At 45.0% G+C, this 20,846-nt stretch overlaps 2 protein-coding genes across 2 annotated transcripts; one reads left to right on the forward strand and one right to left on the reverse strand.

Annotated features, from left to right (window-relative positions):
* Nucleotides 1-274: 274 nt before the first annotated feature.
* Nucleotides 275-19,929, forward strand: LOC139666841 (myosin-16-like; the record flags this gene model as incomplete). Its single annotated transcript, XM_071546180.1, is given in 37 exon segments — nucleotides 275-378; nucleotides 657-807; nucleotides 1,009-1,098; nucleotides 1,207-1,373; nucleotides 1,847-2,017; nucleotides 2,715-2,885; nucleotides 3,590-3,647; nucleotides 3,650-3,774; nucleotides 4,534-4,621; nucleotides 4,852-4,969; nucleotides 8,441-8,561; nucleotides 8,997-9,133; nucleotides 9,286-9,367; nucleotides 9,603-9,776; nucleotides 10,124-10,204; nucleotides 10,622-10,768; nucleotides 10,864-10,968; nucleotides 11,503-11,589; nucleotides 11,719-11,864; nucleotides 12,446-12,536; nucleotides 12,916-12,972; nucleotides 13,125-13,211; nucleotides 13,365-13,610; nucleotides 13,729-13,846; nucleotides 14,093-14,220; nucleotides 14,431-14,627; nucleotides 14,907-15,039; nucleotides 15,139-15,355; nucleotides 15,672-15,808; nucleotides 16,141-16,244; nucleotides 16,445-16,637; nucleotides 16,981-17,184; nucleotides 17,860-17,985; nucleotides 18,277-18,447; nucleotides 18,569-18,769; nucleotides 19,486-19,714; nucleotides 19,824-19,929. Coding segments are annotated over 36 exon segments (4,931 nt in total), but the record flags the coding sequence as incomplete, so codon positions are not given.
* Nucleotides 4,865-7,242, reverse strand: LOC139666988 (E3 ubiquitin-protein ligase TRIM39-like). The gene has a single exon (XM_071546358.1). It carries the CDS (start codon nucleotides 7,240-7,242, stop codon nucleotides 5,614-5,616), a length of 1,629 nt encoding a protein of 542 aa, XP_071402459.1. The 3' UTR covers nucleotides 4,865-5,613.
* Nucleotides 19,930-20,846: the final 917 nt, after the last annotated feature.

Raw genomic sequence — 20,846 nt, forward strand, 5'->3', positions numbered from 1 at the left:
GTCTCGAAAATGTGTTGAAATATATGAAATTTAAAAATATGATATATGTAACTTGTTGGTGATATGACTATTGTACAATATTAATAAACATAAAGGGGTTTGTTTCAAAACACTATATATTATGGAAAGAAATTGTTGCCTGTTCGCTGCTCATTAATATTTATTTAAATAATAACATCTTAAATGGTGCTATTTTTTAAGTTAAGGGCCCCAGATGCTGGATGATAGATGTCTCATTCTGGAATAAAATCCTCCTTTGCTGTTGTGTCTTCAGAGGCTCTGCTGCTGAGCCCGGACCCCAAGCAGTATGTGTGGGTGTGTCAGGGAGTCACTGTGGTGGACAACATGGACGATGGAGAGGAGCTAATGCTCACCGATGTGAGTCCACCCTCATTCACTTTCACCTTTACAGTCATACCTCTGCTGTATGAGCTGACTTATTCACATCGACCTCCTATTTTAAATCAGTATTGGAAATCGAACCACTTAGTGTTCATCTGTCTGACCCTTTTTTTCTTTCTTTTTTAATTGAATAACTTAGTTTGCCTCTTGATGGCGCCATTGCCTCTCTTTGTACTAACTTTAGTGTGTATAAAACTATCTCTCTTTCTCTCTTCCTCTCTTCTGTGTGTGTCTATGTGTGTGTGTGTGTGCAGGAAGCCTTTGATGTGCTGGGCTTCACTTCCGAGGAGAAGATGAGTGTGTACAAGCTGACCGGAGGCATAATGCACTTCGGCAACATGAAGTTCAAACAGAAAGCCAGAGAGGAGCAGGCAGATGTGGATTCCACTGAGGGTATAAAACAAGCCCACCTCTCTCTCTCTCTCTCTCTCTCTCTCTCTCTCTCTCTCTCTATCTCTATCTCTTCCCCAGCTCATATTTTTCGACATCTCTCTATTTTTTTGTTCCATCCAATCCCCACTCTGTGCTTGTCACTCTGACCCATCTGTTTTTCAGCAAGCACTACAAGACATTTTCAAAATCCTCAATTTACTCCATGTCCCCTCTTCTCCCACCTCATGGGCATCAACTCCGGGGAGCTGCAGAAGGGCATCACCCGCCCCCGGGTCAAGGTCGGCAACGAGTTTGTGACCAAAGGTATCGCTAAAACACTGTTAAACTTTCTTTAGGGCACCCTGTTGTAAATACCAAGCATTCGTTTTGCAATTTGAATGCAATTTGAATTTGACCTTTGACCTCTGAAAGGTCAGAACCAGGACCAGTGTGTGTACAGCATCGGCGCTCTGGCCAAGGCCGTGTACGACCGCATGTTCAAGTGGATGGTGACCCGCATCAATAAGACCCTGGACACCAAGATGCAGCGCCAGTTCTTCATAGGAGTGCTGGACATCGCTGGGTTTGAGATCTTTGAGGTAAGATATGGATGGATGGATGGATGAATGGATAAGGTATATAGATAGATTGATAGGTGTATTAATAAAATGATGGATGGATGGATGGATGGTGGATGGATGGAGCTATTGTAAACATATCAATAGTATGAATCAGCTCAGTTGTATGAATGGATTGGTGATGGGATGGAAAGATGGATGGATCGATGGATGTATGGGGGGAAAGCTAAATGGCTGATGGATGAATGGGTCGATGGGTGGCGGTATAGTAAAAGGATCAATAGGTGTATGAATGGATTGGGGATGCTATGGAAAGACAGCGGAATGAATGCATGCATGGACAGATTGGTGGATGAATGGACAGATACATGGAGGTGTCACGAACGAATCAGTTGGTAGGTTGATAAATGAATGGATGAATGTTAGATTGAGTGCGACATGATCAAGTTCTCTTCATCTCCCCCCCCCTCTTCCTTTCCCTCTCCTGTCTCCAGTTCAACAGCTTCGAGCAGCTCTGCATCAACTTCACCAACGAGAAGCTGCAGCAGTTCTTCAACCACCACATGTTTGTGCTGGAGCAGGAGGAGTACAAGAAGGAGGGCATCGACTGGGTCTTCATCGACTTCGGCCTGGACCTGCAGGCCTGCATCGAGCTGCTGGAGAAGGTAACACACACACACACACACACACACACACACACACATACAGTCAGTGCACAAACATGGACATAAGCATCTTGAGTGACAGCTGGAGTAATACTGTGCAATCTCCCTCTGTCTGTTGTCCTCTCTTTGTCTGTCTCTGTCTGCCTCCCTCTTTCCTTCCATCTCTCTCGCTCTCTCTCTCTCTCTCTCTCTCTCACACTACCTCCCTCACCTCTCCCTCCCTTCCTCTTTTTCTCCCTTACCCCATCTATCCCTCTCTCATCCCCCTCCTTCTCCCTCTTTCCCTATTTCCCTATTTCCCCTCCATCTATTATTCTCCCTTATCCGTTTCCTCCATCCCTCTCCCTCTCCCTACCCTTCCCTCATCCCTCCTTTACCCCCGTCCCTCTCTTTCTCCATCCCTCTCTCTCTCTTTCTCCCTTACCCCCCTACGCTCGTTCTCTCCACTCTCTCTCTCTTTCCACCTCCCTCACCTCTCCCTCCCTCCCTGTTTTTCTCCCTTACTCCATCCATCCCTCTCTCCTCCTCCTACCTCCCTCTTTCCCTATCTCTCTTTTTTCTCCCTTACCCCCCCCCTCTCTCCCTCCCACTTTCATTCTCCCGTATCCCTTTCCTCCATCCTTCTCCCTCTTCCCACCCTCCATCAACCCTTCCCTCATCCCTCCTTTCCACCTCCCTCCCTCCGTCTCCTCTGCAGCCTATGGGGATTTTCAGCATCCTGGAGGAGCAGTGTGTGTTTCCTAAGGCGACGGATGTGACCTTCAAGACGGCTCTGTATGACAACCACCTGGGCAAGTCCGCCAACTTCCTCAAGCCTAAAGGGGGGAAGAAGGGAGCTGACTTTGAGCTGGTGCACTACGCCGGCACTGTGAGTACTGGATGGTTTTAGGACCTTATCAGGTTTTATAAGTTGGAAAATGAATGACTGCCCCTGTGGGAATGGCTGTGTTTCTGTGCTGAGAGAACACAATGCTTTTCACCATTCTGCTTGTTAGATTTGAACCAGTGCTTATAACACTTTAGATGCTGTTCAGATCAAAGTGGTGCCCATGTAGCAAGACGGCTATTTTAATTTGCTTGTGTTTTTGTGTGAGTGTGTGTGTGTGTGTTAAAAGTAAGTGAGGTATTATCAAAAACAGATAGGAGGCTGGAAAGCTTCTTAGCTTCTGGGTCTATGGAAAAAAAGAGATCCAAGGTGCCTCAAAATAGTTTAAAAAGCCTTTATTCTGTTTGGTTATTCATTATGAAAAGTTTAAAAACGGTATCCAATGCGTTTCTGTCCCATGGCCTTCATAGAATAAAGGTTTTTTAACCTATTTTGGAGTGCCTTAGATCTCTTTTTCCTATTATCAACCTCTCTTTTCTACTGTGTATTTGTGTGTTTGCGATGTCTGTCAGTGTATATTCAATGTGTAGGAGTTTCTGCTATCCAAGTGTGTATTGCTAATAGTAAAGTATAGGTACAGTATGCCAAAGTGTGTCCATGTCTGTCTGAAAAATCTGTGGTATTTCTGGATGTATAGTGTGTAATATCAAAGCGTACATTAGTGCAGTAAACTGTGCCTCTCCCAGGTGGGCTACAACATCAGCGGCTGGCTGGAGAAGAACAAGGACCCTCTGAATGAGACAGTGGTGGACTCTTCCAGAAGTCCTCCATGCCTCTGCTGGCTCTGCTCTTCAAAGAGGAGGAGGCCACCACAGGAACCAAGAAGCAGAAGAAAGGCTCTTCCTTCCAGACAGTCTCCAACTTCTACAGGGTAACACACACACACATAGGGCATGCTTGTACACACACATTGTCTGTAGGCCTACATGCGCATATACAAATACACAGACATACATATTGTTGTACTTCTGTCCTTATGAGGACCTTGTTCCCTAACTCCAAATGCAAACATTAACCCTCACCACTATGTACCTAACCTTAACCCTTACCCTAGTAATGTAATACTTAGAATAGAGTTATACTGTATATTCTAAATACAAAAAAGTAACTGTATTAAATTCTGTTACCTAAGAAAATAATGTATTCTGATTACAGACATGTGAAAAATTACAAGATTACTTCTGGGAATACTTTTAATGTGAAAGCCAGAAACTCAGACGGCCATTTAAATAGTGGCAGGTGTTCTACATCTTTATCAAATGTGGCATAGAAGAAAATGCATGTGTGTATCCAAACCTGATATAAATTTCCTGAACTTTTTCACTTTTTCTTATCTGTACGTTTACACCTCAAATATGGTGTAATAAGTAATCTGAAAGTAACTGAAAGTAATCAGAATACATTACTGGGTTTGAGTAATCTCTTGGATTACATTACTAGTTACAATTTTGATGAGTTAACTAGTAACTGTAATGGATTTTTTTTTTTTTTAAGTAACCTACCCAACCCTGCCTAATCAAACTGGTTCTCACAAGGACACACACATGCACACCCTAAACCCTAACCTAACCCATACTAGCACATTTCTAAACATTACATGCTCACAAACTCCTCTTTTCGTTCACAACAGGAACAACTGAACAAGCTGATGAGCACCCTGCGAAGCACTGCTCCTCACTTTGTCCGCTGCATCGTGCCCAATGAGCACAAGCAGTCAGGTCAGTGTGGTGGTGTGTGTGTGCTGGTGGGCTATTGTCCATCTTCAGAGGCAGCCATCGTGTGTTTTGGAGCCGGTGTCTTTCATTTGCGGCATCTCATCATGCAAATAGTATTTTCTCCCAGGTTTTATTGTAATTTTGTTTGGTTTGTTTGTGTCTCTCTCTTTCTCTGTCTGTCAGTCTGTCTCTCTCTCTCTCTCTCTCTCTCTCTCTATCTCTCTCTCTCTCAGGTGTGACAGATAACCACCTGATCCTGCACCAGTTGGCCTGTAACGGCGTGCTGGAGGGAATCCGTATCTGCAGGAAGGGTTTCCCCAACAGACTACAGTACCCAGAATTCAAACAGAGGTCCGACTCCATGATCTGTATATTGACCTTTATTTCAATTTCACTGCAATAATGTTAAAATGTTATATCTCCAGGAAATTTATATCTCTTCACTCTTCCCTTCAGATTTTGCAACTGATGCCCATGCATTTTTGAAACTGAACAAGAAGAATACGCATGACAGAATAAGAATTACAATACATTACAATATAGAATTATAATACAGAATACAGTTAAACCCTAACTGTGCATACTGTAGTTTCTCTAAGGTGTCCACCACATAGTTTTGACCAGAAATGATGTATCTCAACACCTGCTTAAAAATTGTGTTGTCAATATATTGAGATACATTCAACCAGAATATATTATATTGTTTACATTTTGAATGCTGTCATACAAATTGCAAAATTCATACCAAATGCAAACATTTGACCACGGTTGATAAAAGAAACATCCAAGGAAATAATTTCATAAGGTTTAAAGAAATACATAAATGTTGAAATATACAAATATACAAATGTTGCCCTGAAGATAGATAACCTTTTCATACCCAAAGAAAAAATCTAATCAAAGTAAAACCTCTTGTATTGCAACATTTGCAGAATTGCAATGCTAAACTAGACAATTTTATGAGATAATGGATACAGAGAAAAAGTTGCACACTTTTAATAAACAGAGGTGATGATCAGAGGAGCAGTATTTTTATCATCATCAGCACTGTAGGAGCCAAAAATTGGATAGAGTTTCTCAGCAAAGTTGCGGCCCTTGAAAAGGTAGAGAAGAGACCTGGTCTCCACATCATAAAAGGAGACCTCACCTCCCTCATAATCCACAAACACCCCAATCCTCTGGGGCTTCATTCTCAGGCTGAGGTCAATAACAAAGGCATCCCTTGCTGAGTAGTTTTTGCCCTCCCTCAACCGCAACAACCAGAATTTAGGGTCAATCTCACCTTTCCTGCGGATGGACTCTCTTGCCACTCCTAAGCTCCAGTTAGTATTCCCTTTAACCTGAACCTCAAAATAAAACCTTCCTGAGGAGAAGCCCTCTTTTCCCAGGACAACACAAACAATATTGAATCTCTTTGGGTTGTCAGGAAGTATCTTTCTTAGGTCTCCAAGTCTCACTTGTTTCCCGTCCTCAGATAGGATGAGATTGGAATGAGCTGTATCAGGATCCAGAGTCACATCCACCGCATACTGCTGCCGGGCCCTCTTCAGCTTCACCTCAGGCAGCTTCTCCATTTCTTTATCTAGCTTTGCCTCCAGCTGAGCCACAGCTGTGCGGACAGCCTCCACACTCGCATCACTGTGGACATTCACCCCACTCCAGTCTCTGACCTGTGGAGGGTCGGAGGTGGATGGAAAGCTCTGAAGAAACCGGAGGTGGTCTTCAGAGAGCGAGAGTCGCTCCAGCTCACCGCTTCTCTCTTGGAGCTCAGAGATTTCCTGCTCCAGCTCTTTGATGAATCCTTCAGCCTGTTGCTCGACCGCTCTCTTTCTCAGCTCCATCGCTTCAATGAAATCTGCTTGGTTTCTTTGAATGGAGGCGACCAGTGCAGCGAAGACCTGAACACCCTCTGCTATCTCTGCATCTGTGGCTGTAACACTCTGCTCTACAGAACGTCTGATCTGCTGAATTTTCTCCTGCCGCTCCTTGACCTTTTGCTGTACTTCCATCTTTCCACTGGCCAACTGAACTTGCTTCTCTTTATACTCTTCCTCTAAAAGGACCACATCATGACCTTTATGATCCATCTGCAAGCACATGACACAAACACACACCTGGTCGCTCCTACAGAAGAGCTCCAGCATCTTGCTGTGTGTCTTACACAGCCTGTCCTCCAGGTTCTCCTCAGGCTCGATCAGCTTGTGTTTCATGAAGGCTGCAGCTTTCTGGTGAGGCTCCAGGTGAGTCTCACAGTAAGAGGCCAGACACACCAAGCAGGACTTCACGGCTTTAAGCTTGGTACCGATGCAGACATCACAGGACACCTCCACTGGCCTGGCACTGTCTTGCTGGAGGCTGTCGCTGCTGGGAGGATTCAGCTTGGTTGACTTCCCAAACTGGGCAGCCATCTCAGAGATCAAGGTATTGACGAAGAGATCCGGTCTCGTCTCAAAAGACTTTTTACACATTGGACAGTGACAGAAGTCGTTGCTGTCCCAGTATTTACTGATGCAGGCCTTGCAGAAGTTGTGCCCACATGGAATAGTTACAGCCTGACTGAAAACGTCCAGACAGATTGAGCAGATGAACTGGTCTTCGGACAGGGAAGCACTTGCTGAGGCCATGTCTGCAAAACAGGAGGGGGCAGGGAGGGGAGGATAGAAAAGACGTTCATTTTTAATGGGCTGTACCTATGACAAGACTTTGATTAGTCACTCTTGATCAGCATCAGGTAAATGGTCACCATGTAAATGTAAAAGCAACAACCGAACACACAAAATACAGCTGCACTGAAACCGATACTGCACCATGCTTGGATGGAGTCTCAACACGAGTGAGCAATTTCATAACAAGAAATAGAGTTTAGTCATTCAGTGAGATCAGAAAAAATGTATCAGCAGATGGGAATGCTGAACTCACCTGTGCTGTTCTTTCTTTCAGAAAACCTCAAATAGTTAGAGTTGAAGTCTCAGTGAAACTGAGTAGAGGTTTAGTTTCATTTCAGTGAAATGACGCTGAGACACTCCTCCCTCCAGTTACTCCCCTCTTATTTCCTGGTGAAGGTTAACTCTTTATAGGGACAGACTGAAATCCGACAAGCCTGTCTGATTGATCACTTACCAAGGATTTATTCAACCTTTCAAAAAATGTATTAGTTTGTAGTTTTTGAGATTGGCAGCAGCCTACGGTTAGCATTTGTTAAAAGGATTAGTAGAATTTGTCTCTGCCAAGTTATGACGCAATAAGTTCTGTTATGTATTACGCTTGCTACAGATCTGCATGGAGCAGCTATAATTTTAAGAGAAATCATTTGGTACTCCAGTGACCTACAATAGAGACAAAACACTCACAAACTTCTCACAAAACACACAGATTAATTTGTTGTTTTGCTTTCACTGAATTGAATTGAAAGAAGTGAACAAAAGCACCTTTTGGAGGCCTAAAGACAAAAAAGCGGACACACCAGTGGACTAAAGATGATGCAGTGGTTAAGACCATGGCTGTGGAAACTCTACTGGTCTGGGATTGAATTCAGCAGGACCTTCTATATCTCCCTTACTGTGTATATTCATATTATTTACAAATACAATTACAGTTTAGGCATTTAGCAGGCGCTCTTATCCAGACTGACTTACAAAAAGTGCAATACTATCTCAATAAAATATTGGAGGACAATGAAATGCATCCTATCCTTTAAAAAAAAAAAGATTTCTGATCCTCCTCCTTCTCCTGAGCCTACTTTGTCTTCTTTTCCTTTTCCATCCTTCTCCTCCCTATCCCTCTGCCTTTTCTTCCTCTCCTCCTCCTCCTCCTGCCTCTCAGGTACTATATCCTGAACCCCAATGTGATCCCTAAGGGATTCGTTGACAACAAGAAGGCCTCTGAGCTCATCCTCAGTTCCATTGGCCTGGATAACATGGAGTACCGCATCGGGCACACCAAGGTACACCACTGGTATAAGTGAACCATATTTACACAAGAAATCCAGCAAAACATAATGCTTTGCAGAACAACAAGACACTTTCATAAACGGAATCCATTTTGGGGAAGAAAAATAATTACCTTAAATTCATCATCCAATTTTTCTAAAACCTAGAGTCTAAATGTGGTCATTTGATCAACTTAAGATACCTACTATCATTTATAAAACACTACAATATTGTAAAATATAACTTTTTGCTTATTTGGACACCAAACACTTCTACTGTTCTTCTGCTATGAACAACTTGTGTTACCCAATCAAAACATACAGCTCATAAGTGTCTCATAACGTTCCCTTTCCTCCTTCTGCATTCCCCATTTTCCCTCTACTCCTCTTTTCTTCATCTACCTCTCCTTCCTTCCTTCACCCGTGCACGTTTTCCTCTCCTCCTCCCAGGTGTTTTTCCGAGCGGGGGTCCTGGCCAAGCTGGAGGACATGCGTGACGAGCGGCTGGCCAAGATCATGACCATGCTGCAGGCTCGCCTCCGAGGACTTCTGATGAGGATCGAGTTCAAGAAGATGCTGGATAGACGGTCAGGATGTGTCTATGTGTGTGTGTGTGTGTATGCTGTGTGTATGTAGGTGTGTGTGTGTTACTGTAAGGATGAGAAAGAGAGGATTTCTGAGTAGAGTTTATATGTACATGACTCTTAAGTGCTAATAGTGTTGTGTGTGTGTGATGCAGAATTGCATTGATGGCCATCCAGCGCAATGTGAGGAAGTTCCTTCAGCTACGCTACTGGGGCTGGTGGAAACTCTACACTAAGGTAACCACACACACACACACACACACACACACACACACACACACACACACACACACACACCAATGGTTCCTGCACTCCTAAATAAACCTGAAATGTGAACTATGCTCTCTCTGTCATCCACTTGCCTTCTCTCCATTTCTTCTTCTCTACCCATTTCTCTCACTTTTCTGTGCTGTGCTGTTTCCCGCTGGGCAAATTATTCATCATCATCATCATCACCATCATCATCCTCCAGGTGAAGCCGCTGCTGATGGTGGCCCGTCAGGAGGACGCCTTCAAGGCCAAGGAGGATGAGCTGAGGACAGCAGTGGAGAGAGTGGCCGAGCTGGAGGGCAAGATCAAAGATCTGGAGGGGAAGATGGTCACTCTGTCACAGGAGAAGAGCGACCTCGCCCTGGCGCTGGCTGCAGTAAGCACCCATACACACACATGGCACTCAGGCTTCTTGTTTTTATTCATGTTACACTCAGATGTTTTTTGGCTTGATAGCTTAAAGCTGCACTATGCAAAATTTGCCCTATTTCTTTCAAAGAATAGTCTGAATTTTACATTAAAAAAAATAGAGAATTAACAACTCAGGGTTATCAGATGGGAACCCTCCTTCCTTGGGTTTCTTTCTCACCTAGAGTCAGAGACATACCTTACCCCTATCATCTCACCAATGCAAAGACACACCACAGACACACGCACACACACACACACACACACACACACACACACACACACACTCACTTTTGTCCCCTTGCCTCCCCACAGGAGCAGGACACGCTGGGCGATGCCGAGGAGCGCTGCACCCAGCTGATGCACCAAAAGGTCCAACTGGAGGAGTCGGTGCAGGTAATATGACATACATAAAGTATGGCATAAGATAATATGTTTGTTTATTTACTTATTTAATATTCATTTTAGCAGGAAAGTGTAATGAAAGTGTATCTAGCAGCACACATGCATAAAGTGGTATCTCTATGATTTCTGCATATGCAAATTTCTCATTATATAAACAATTGTGGCAGGCATACAGTTTAATATAAAATCTATACTGTATACAATCTAAAAGAATTACAGTCAAACACAGCTGACTTTGTCACATGTATAATGTAAACTATAATGTAAACTCATGCAGAATATTTCAAATCGATGTCTGTTTGAGGCATTTCTTCTTGTCTCAAACACACAAAGTCTGCTTTTTCGTATCTTTTGGACACAAAGATAACGCTAACTGCGCTGTATTAACGAATGTAACTGTGAACTCAGGACCTGCGTGAGCGCCTGGAGGAGGAGGAGGGCAGCACGGCCTCCCTCCACGCCCAGAGGAGGCAGCTGGAGGGGGAGCTGAACGAGCTGAAGAGAGACCTGGAGGCTCTGGAGTCCACGCTGGCCAAGAACGAGAAGGAGAAACAGGTAGAGGGGAGGAGACAAATTCCTAGCAAGCATCTGGCGCATGGCAAAAAAAAAAAAGAGCTTTCTGATTCTCTTCTTTTGAATGTTGTGCTTAGGGTCTGGACCTCAAGGTGCGGACTCTGACGGGAGACCTGGGCCAGCGAGACGACCACATCGCCAAGCTGCAGAAGGAGAAGAGAGCTCTGGAGGAACTGCAACAGGTGGACACACATACACACATGCACACACACATCCCATTCACACAAATAATGAAAGTGAAGTAGCGAAAACCACTTGCTAGACAATGATTTTCTTGAACATATCAAATGTAAGACCTATTGTTGCACTAAATCTAGCATTGGTTTCTTTCAATTTTCCCCTAAAATAAGGGTGACGTGTCATAAATTGAAGGGTTTCATTCCAAAAGCTCTATATATATCCATTTAGATTTAAAAAAAAATCTATATTTTTAAAAACTCACATGTGATTCCTCAAAAATATAGCTATTTTGTAAGACAAAGTTTTAAGATATCTCCTTACTATAATATTAACCTGTAATCTGTTGTGAATCCATGCCAGCAATCCTTGTGTAAGAGTAGGTATCATTTTATTCATATCAGGTGGATATCTAATTTTGGAGCAAACACAAAATTTCTAGCCATCCCTTCATATAACTCCTCACATACAGTATATACCCTCTCAAATTGCCCCCATGATTACACAGTACATATTTACCAATTATTTATTTTTATCAGAAAACTGTGGAGGATCTCCAAACAGAGGAGGACAAAGTCAACCATCTAACCAAGACCAACAGCAAGCTCAACACCCAAGTGAATGAGGTACATCACTGCAGAGAGATTATATAAACATGGACAACTATTTAGGCTGAAACAATGTTGAAACAATGACATTTGATCTGTGTGCGTGTGTGTGTGTGTGTGTGTGTGTGTGTGTGTGTGTGTGTGTAGCTGGAGGACAGCTGGGAGCAGGAGAAGAGGATCAGGGCGGAGGTGGAGAAGGCGAGGAGGAAGGCAGAGGGAGACCTGAAGATGACCATAGAGAACCTCAACGACATGGAGAACGCTAAGCTGGATCTGGAGGAGGTCATCAAGAAGTGAGAGAGAAAAGCCCGCACACACACACACACACACACACACACACACACACACACATACATACAACACACACAGAGAACAGCTGATCAGTTAATTAAAGCTATAATAGGCATGTTTGTGCCTTAAGGCAGCTAAGTGTATTTCCAGTCCTGCCCTCTTCCCCATCAGTTGTCACACTTGTCACTCATCTTGATGAGCTGTCTGATGAAATAATAATCTAGCACCTTGTGGTATACAGGACACAGACATACACAGACTGCTAATATCTGATGTATCTTATTTATTGTTATTTTAATGAGAAAAAAGTTGCAGATTGCAGCTTTCACGCTAAAATATATTGAAGTGCCACTTTTTAAAAGCTTGCTGCATATCTGCTGCTCTGCTGTTTCACCCCTAAGATGAATGACTGCTGTACAAATACAGGACTGCTGCAGGATGCACAAGGGGCTTCTAATGGCTACTCCTGTACATATAACAAAACAAACTCATCTACAACTATATCTCTCATTCTCTCACACCCTGTCAGTCCCAGTGGACCCTAACCTCCCCCTGTGTGTGTCTTTGCCGTGTGTTCCTCTAGGAGAGACTTTGAGATCAACAACATGAACTCTAAGCTGGAGGACGAACAGTCGCTCAGCTCCATGCTCAGCCGCAAGCTCAAAGAGCACCAGGTGAGGAGGAGTCGGGGCAGTGCAGCGGAAATGCTGTTAAGACTGATTTTTTAAAGCAGTGGTTTTCCATCATGTGCCACGGAGGCCCAAGAGACTGCAGGTTTTCATTCCAACTGAACACTATACCAGCTGGTTTCGCTCATTTGTCCCCTCCTCTTCTGTGGTAGAAAGTGTGTTAATCAGCTAGCCAGGAGCCGTTGGAATGAGGTCGAGGGCGAGAAGGAGAGGACTGTGGGTGGGTGGAGGTGAGATGGGAGGGAGTGATGGAGAGCAGGGGAAAGCAGGGGGACAGCAGAACAGAGGAGAAAGAGAAGTGTTAGTATGGTATTGGGACATTTTTTTTGTCTCTCTGACACATTAGCCCATTTTGTCCTTGCAGGGCCGCATTGAGGAGCTGGAGGAGGAGCTTGAGGCTGAACGAGCCATGAGAGCCAAGGTACACATGTGGAGCACTTTGAATCCACATTTCAGCTGTAATACTTGACTTCAAATCTATTACATGATTGACAATTTTTAAGCAGAGAAAACGTCTTATTGTAGTTACAGAATAAATTGATTCTATGACCCTCCTCTTCTGTTCTCTGATAGGTGGAGAAGCAGAGGGCGGAGCTGTCACGAGATCTGGAGGACCTCAGTGATAGGCTGGAAGAGGCGGGAGGCGCCACCGTCACCCAGGTGAGTTTGACTGACAGCTGTCAATCAATCAGAGGCTATAGTGTCTTATTATTCTTGGCCATTTTGTGTTGTTTTAGCGGCGGAAAACAAAAGCTCCAATATGACCCCCCCTGCTCTTTTAACCCTCCACCGCCGTTTCTCCTTGGCCCTCAGATTGAGCAGAACAGGAAGCGCGAGTCGGACCTGCTGAAGCTGAGGCGGGAGCTGGAGGAGGCGGTGCTCCAATCAGAGGCCACGGCGGCGGCCCTCAGGAAGAAGCACTCTGATTCGATGGCGGAGCTGGGCGAGCAGCTGGAGAACCTGACCAGGCTCAAGGTGAAACTGGAGAAGGACAAGCTGAGCATGAGGGCTGAGATCGAAGACCTCAACGCCACCATGGAGGCCACTCAGAAGGCTAAGGTACATGAGGGAGGTGGAGGAGTGTGTGTGTGTGTGTGTGTGTATAAACAGATGTAGGTTCTTAGATGCCTAACTACTGCTGCACTATGTGTGTGTGTGTGTGTGTGTGTGTATGTAGATGAACTCTGATGTCCACGTCCATAAGCTGGAGGACAGCCTGGCAGAGGCCAATGCTCGCCTGGCTGAGATGGAGCGCAATCAGTCTGAGCTCAACACCATCAAAATCCGCCTGAGTGGTAGGAACAGACACACACACACACACACACACACACACACACACACACACACACACACACACACACACACACACACACACACAAGCTCTGACCCCATTTGCAATATTCTGGTTCTGTCTCTTCTATTTATTATCCTTGCTTTTTTAATCTATTTTGTGTCTTTGTGACGAGCCTGTTTGTTAATAGTGTCCTATAAATAGACCTGACTTGGTGTGTGTGTGTGTGTGTGTGTGTGTGTGTGTGTAGCGGAGAACGGGGAGCTGATCAGGGAGTTGGAGGAGACGCAGAGTAAGCTGACCCAGGTGACCCGGCTGAAGGCCTCGCTCACCTCCCAGACGGACGAGCTCAAGAGGCAGGTGGACGAGGAGAGCAAGGTAGACATGCTACAACACACACTTCCCTCTTTCTCAATTCAATTTTTTTTTTATTTATTCAGGGAGAGTCGACAGTCCATCAATGCTCTGCTTCACACTCTCTAGGCTGCTGCCACCCCATGTATTTACAAATGAAATGACATAGCTGACCTTTCTTTCTCTCTCTCTCTCTCTCTCTCTCTCTCTCCCTCTCTCTCTCCCTCTCTCCAGGGCCGCAGCACAGCGGTGGTGGGCCTGGCCAACGCCCGCCACGACCTCGCCCTGCTGAAGGAGCAGCTGGAGGAGGAGTCGGAGGCGCGCTCGGAGCTGCAGCGCCTCGTCTCCAAGCTCAACGCCGACGTCACCTCCTGGAGGAGCAAGTACGAGACGGACGCCATCCAGCGCACCGAGGAGCTGGAGGAGACCAAGTAGGTGAACTGTGGATGTGGCAGAAACCAAGATCAGGGTCAGCAGATGAGTCAGAGCTGAGCCAAAAGCATATGAGATATGAGATGGTGGTGGAAAAAAGTATTTGTTAGAATTTGGTCATATGTTTTTGAGTTATCATGAGAAAAACGTTCTTTGTTAATGAAATCCCACAGTTGCTTTGACTCCTTCACCTTCTCTCTCTCTCTCTCTCTCTCTGTCTCTCTCTCTCTCTGCTGTCTCTCCGTCTCTTTCTTTCCCTCCTCCCACTCTCCTTCCAGGCGTAAACTGGCGGTGCGTCTCCAGGAGGCCGAGGAGGCGGCGGAGGCGGCCCAGGCCAGAGCTGCCAGCTTGGAGAAGGTCAAGCAGAGGCTGCAGGGAGAAGTGGAGGACCTCACCATAGATCTGGAGAAGGTACACACACACACACACATGCATCCACCAAAAAAAAGATTTGCCTTTGTTTGTGCAGACACAATGTAAGTTAACTAAGATCCGTATCCGCTGAACCAGTCCAACGCGGCGGCGGCGGCTCTGGATAAGAAGCAGCGGGTCTTCGACAAGCTGGCGGCCGAGTGGAGCCAGAAGAACGAGGAGCTGCAGCTGGAGCTGGACAACAGCCAGAAGGAGAGCCGCTCCTACATGACGGAGCTGTACAAGCTGAAGACGGCCTACGAAGAGAGCCAGGATCAGGTGGAGACCGTCCGCAAGGAGAACAAGACCCTCTCAGGTGAGCAGATACAGACGCACCACTTCGTCCTGAACAGATACCGTTCATACGCATATAGTTCATAAGGAGAAGAGTCCAGAACAGTGGCAAAGACAAGAAGATTCCCTCAGAAAGACAGATACGTGTTTACATTGTCTTTATGGCATTTCTGCTTGTTCTGTTTCATTGGACAACCTGTAGCACAGAGGATATAGAGGTTTAGAGAAGGGAATAGAGGGATGATATGCAACACGGGCCTCGAGCTGGATTCTAACTCGCACATTGGTATAAACCTGCTTGCCGTGCTTTATTGACAACGCGCCCTCTCTTGTCACAGAGGAGATCAGGGAGTTGGTGGACCAGCTCGGGGAAGGAGGCCGCAGCTTCCACGAGCTGCAGAAGACCAAGAAGAAACTGGAGGTGGAGAAGGAGGAGCTACAGCTGGCTCTGGAGGAGGCTGAAGCTTCACTAGAGGTACAATAACGAAGCTCCTCTGGGCATGTTAATATTGGCATTTTTGTGAAAATTGTGTTTTCTAGGCATGGGACGATTGCAGAAAAGGGGGAATGCCTGAAACATTTTGGAAAAGCAATGAAAAATGGTGTTCAGTGTCAGGTTTGGCTGCTGGTGGAAATATTACTTCATGGAATCCTCACTGACAAGTGATGGATTTGATCAGAAAAGCTTGTCGTAACCTTAAAGCTTATACTACAGATCAATACACTCCTGCTTCAGTCCAGCTATCCAGCTTTCATCACAGTCTTTGTAACCACTGTGTGTGTGTGTGTGTGTGTGTGTGTGTCCAGGTGGAGGAAGGTAAACTGGTACGTGTGCAGCTGGAGCTGGCTCAGGTCAAGGCCGACATCGACCGCAGGATCCACGAGAAGGAGGAGGAGTTTGAGGTCACCAGGTTAGAAAATACACACACAAAGAAGAAGAAACTTAAACTCAAATGATGAATGTGTCACTTTGAACTCATATTTACTCATAGTTGTACTGATAGATCATGATTGTCCACAAAGAGCAAATTTGTATCTGTGCCACCAGGATGTCATATAACCAACCGCTCAAAGGCTACAAGTTGTCCCCTGTGTTGTTTGTGTTGTGTAGAAAGAACCACGCGCGTGCAGTGGAGTCGCTGCAGGCCAGCCTGGAGGCAGAGGCCAAAGGTCGCGCCGAGGCCCTGAGGATGAAGAAGAAGATGGAGGGAGACCTGAACGAGATGGAGATCCAGCTGGAGCACGCCAACAGGAACAACGCCGAGCTGGTCAAAACCCTCAAGAAGCTGCAGCAGCAGATCAAAGTAGGAGGATAAAGCATTCTGCTGCTGCCATCACAGAAGTCCCTCTGTTTCTAAGCTTGTTATGCTGCTGCTGCACTGTTATTCCACCCTAAAGAGGTGGAAGCAGACACACATACATACATACACACACATTTCTGCAATGGTTATGACTGTAGACCAGCAATAGATTCATTACACTTTCATCAACACGAAACAGAATGTCATCAGCATGCTGTCTTACTATGGCATTATACATTCTGCGTTAATTTCTTCTTTTCTTTCTTCTTTCTGTACTTATTCTTTTCTCATTCTATTTTCTTATAATCTCTTTTTCCCCCTCCCCCTCCTCCTCCTCCTCCTCCAGGACCTGCAGGTGCAGATGGATGAGGACTGCCGCCTGCACGAGGAGCTCAGGGAGCAGTACAGCCTGCAGGAGCGCCGCCTGTGCCTGGTGCTGGGCGAGATGGAGGAGCTGAGAGGAGGCCTGGAGGCGTCGGAGAGGGCCCGCAAACTCACCGAGCAGGAGCTGGTGGACATCACCGAGAGGCACAACGAGATCAGCATGCAGGTGGCCGGACAGCACAGAGGCACACACACACATGCAAAACACACACACACGCACATATGTCCCAGGACTGGAATCATTGGTAACACTTAACATCAAGTGTTCATTAACAAATGTTAACTAATGCATTTATTAGCATGAACTAAACATGAATAACAACATTAACAAAGATTAGTTGCACAATAACTGCATTAACTAATGTTGTTATACATGTTTGTTAATGTTAACTAATGTGTTTACTTTACTAACATGAATTAAACATGAATAACAACATTAACAAAGATTAGTTAATGTTAAATGCGCAATAACTACATTAACTAATGTTGCTACACGTTTGTTAATGTTAACTAATGTGATTACTAACATTAATTAAGCATGAACAGACACGAACAAAGATGAGTTCATATTAAATGCAAAATAAACTGCATTAAGTAACATTTAACATGAACTAATCCTTGTTAATGTTGTTATTCATGTCTAATTCATGTTAGTAAATGTATTAGTCAACATTAGTTAATGAACACTTAAGTGTTACTGAATCATATAACCCCCTTTTGCTATATTCTTATTTATAGACCCTATTGTTCTTACTTGCTGCTGTGACGGCCCAGTTTCCCCATGTAGATCATTCAGGTGTCATCTCATCTAATCTGATCTTTTCTATTTTTCTCTCCCCAGAACCAGAGTCTGACTATCCTGAAGAGGAAGTTGGAGGCGGACCTCGCCCGACTGTCCAGTGAGAACGAGGAGCTCATCTCAGAGTTTCGCTCCGCTGATGAGAGAGCCAAGAAGGCTGTGATTGATGTGAGTGAAAATTTTTAAAAGTTCAACGTTAAGGACAACAAAATGTTTTAGTCAAGCTAAGTCATAAAAAATGGCACATTATTTTCAATCCCAACAAGTCCCAACAAGTATAAAAAGATTTGACATTATGGTTGAAAACGTTTTATATAATCATACACAAGGAACAGGTCATGGTGCGTTAAATTCAAGTCCTTGCCAGGCCCAGTTCTGCTGTGCTTCAACTTTTATTGAGGCAAATTTGAGTATGCTGTTGATATTCAAAATTAAATGTGTGTGTGTGTGTGTCTCCAGGCAACACGACTGTGCGAGGAGCTTCGCCAGGAGCAGGACAGGAGCTCCCACCTGGAGAAGATCAAGAGGAACCAGGAGCAGAACCTCAGAGACCTCACGCTGAAGCTGGAGGAGGCCGAGCAGCAGGCTCTGAAGGCTGGCAAACGCACCATCCAGAAACTGGAAATCAAGGTGAGGACTTCAATCATCCATGTGTCCCCAGACGACACTTCAGCATGCACACACACGCAGACCCAGCCAGCCGCTCACCCACACGCTGTGCTGATTCCTCTCCTCCATCCGTCCATCCTAGATCAGGGAGCTGGAGAACGAGCTGGACCAGGAGCAGAAGCGCCACGTGGAGACGGTGAAAAACCTTCGCAAGGGAGAGCGGCGTCTCAAGGAGCTGGTCTTCCAGACGGAGGAGGACCACAAGACCAACCAGCGCATGCAGGAGCTGGTGGAGAAGCTGCAGAACAAGCTCAAGTCCTACAAACGACAGATCGAGGACGCTGTGAGTAGGACCGGACATTGACAGATAAGAGAGAGAGAGAGAGAGAGAGAGAGAGAGAGAGAGAGAGAGCGATTTCAAGCATTGCATTGCTGTGATGGAGGCTCTGGGTATGGGAGCTGAACACGCAGCAACCCACTTCCTCTGTCCAGGCACTGACTCTCTCTCACACACACACACACACACACACACACACACACACACACACACACACACACACACACCTAGACTGATATTAATCTTGATGCTTTGGCAATATTGTCTTTGAACTTTCATGCCAATAAAGCACATTGAATTGAATTGAATTGAATTGAATTGAATTGAATTGAGAGAGAGTAAATAGATGCTTAGGCTCAGATTCAAGCTGTTTGATGGAGCATCTGGAGTAAAAAAATAAGTGTTTATGTTAATTTCTGTGTTTCTAATTAATGATTTGGATTTTGCTGTGATGGTTTAAGGAAGCATAACCCTGCTGTCATAACCACATAGCTCCAATTTGGGCACTTTTATTATTAAATGATACTTTAATTGGTGGCATAGGCCCATGAACCCCATTAAGACTCATTAATCCCATTTAAAATCCAATTTAATACCTTCAAAAATATGTCATCAGCAGTTTCTTTTAATTCCTCAAAAGCTGAAATGTTGGAGACAGAGCGAGTGACAGTGTAGTGTGAATGCAGAACCGAGGCTAACCTGTGTTCTCTGTGTCACTGCAGGAGGAGCAGGCCAACAGCAGCCTGTCTAAATACAGGAAGTCGGTGCACGACCTGGACGATGCAGAGGAGCGCGCGGACATGGCGGAGATGGCCCTGAACAAACTGAGGACCAGGAACCGAGCCTCCACCACCAAGGGCTTCACCTCGGTGGAGATCGTCCAGGTCACCAAGCCCGCCCGGGGAGGCCAGGACGAGTAGAAAGACACACACGCACGCACACCACTAACAGGTAGGCAACTGACACACACATATGACACAAAAAGCAATGAAACGGAAGAGTACGGTGTGTTCAAAAAGAAAGAAATGATTATTACTCACGCAGTCTTTTGTCCCCGCAGAGCGACACACACCCATTCGCCCCTCCGGAGGACACTTGACTGAGGGAGGACGAGCTCACACACCCCTGAGAAAGTCTTAAAAAGCCCCAGACAGGACTCTTAACCCCCCTTTAGAAAGTCTTAAGAAGTCTTAAACATCACCAATAGTCTTAATCCTGTGTAGTCTTAGGAACGGTCACGTATAAAGTAGATTTCAGCCTGCACACTATGTAGTATATGTTGCTGTTAGTATGCCTAGACTATAGCAAAGTGTGTCGTATGTGTGTGTTCTACCAAGGATACACCTGTAAGTGTTTGTTCTTGTTTGTATCTCAGTGTATAGAGTATAGAAGAAGAAATATATGCTCTCATGGTAGTGCAAAGTGCTTTGGATACAAGCGTCCACCATGTTGTCTGTGTGTATGTGTGTGTGAGAGTTTGTCCAGATGTGTTGGTGTGTGTGTGTGTATTCTGTCATCCCTCTGTTAGTGTCTTTACACCAGGGGGGGGGTGAGCGGGTGAAGCTGCGTTCTCACGTCAACGACAGAGAGCCCACCTGTGTGTGTCGCTCCTGTGTGTGTGTGTCAACAGTGTGTGTGGCCTGCCTGCTGCCGAGTCTTAATAAAGCACAAGCAAGTGACACCGAGTCCCGAAGTCGTTATTGTGTGAGGACACAGAATTTGAAGGTGGAGAAAATGTTTTTGACTCTTGACGTTTATCTGTGTTTATGGACAAGAGAGTCACAACTGTCTTAAATAGGACACCTGCAGATGACAGGTGAATCCCTTTAGCTTTGTATTAAAAATCATAACAGTGTATATATAGGCAATTATATAGAGAATGTACATATTTATATGCATCTTCAATAAACACCAAAGAATTATACAACCTTACATATTCCTTTGAATTGACACTGTAGAGATAACACACTGTCTAGTCAGAGAGCTATGGTCTGCCTAAGAAATGATGCATAATCTTGAGTTCTACAGTTAAATATAAATATTAAAACAGTGCGATAAAAGTGGCTTATTTTAACACGGTGGA

Source organism: Centroberyx affinis, unplaced genomic scaffold, assembly GCF_046629955.1.
Source record: "Centroberyx affinis isolate AG114_WGS23_722 - 3 ecotype Tasmania unplaced genomic scaffold, CSIRO-AGI_Caff_v1 ptg000262l_1, whole genome shotgun sequence".
NCBI lineage: Eukaryota > Metazoa > Chordata > Actinopteri > Beryciformes > Berycidae > Centroberyx > Centroberyx affinis.

Coding starts and splice junctions, on each gene's coding strand:
- LOC139666988 (XM_071546358.1), bottom strand. CDS start 7,242: ATGGCCTCAGCAAGTGCTTCCCTGTCCGAAGACCAGTTCATCTGCTCA.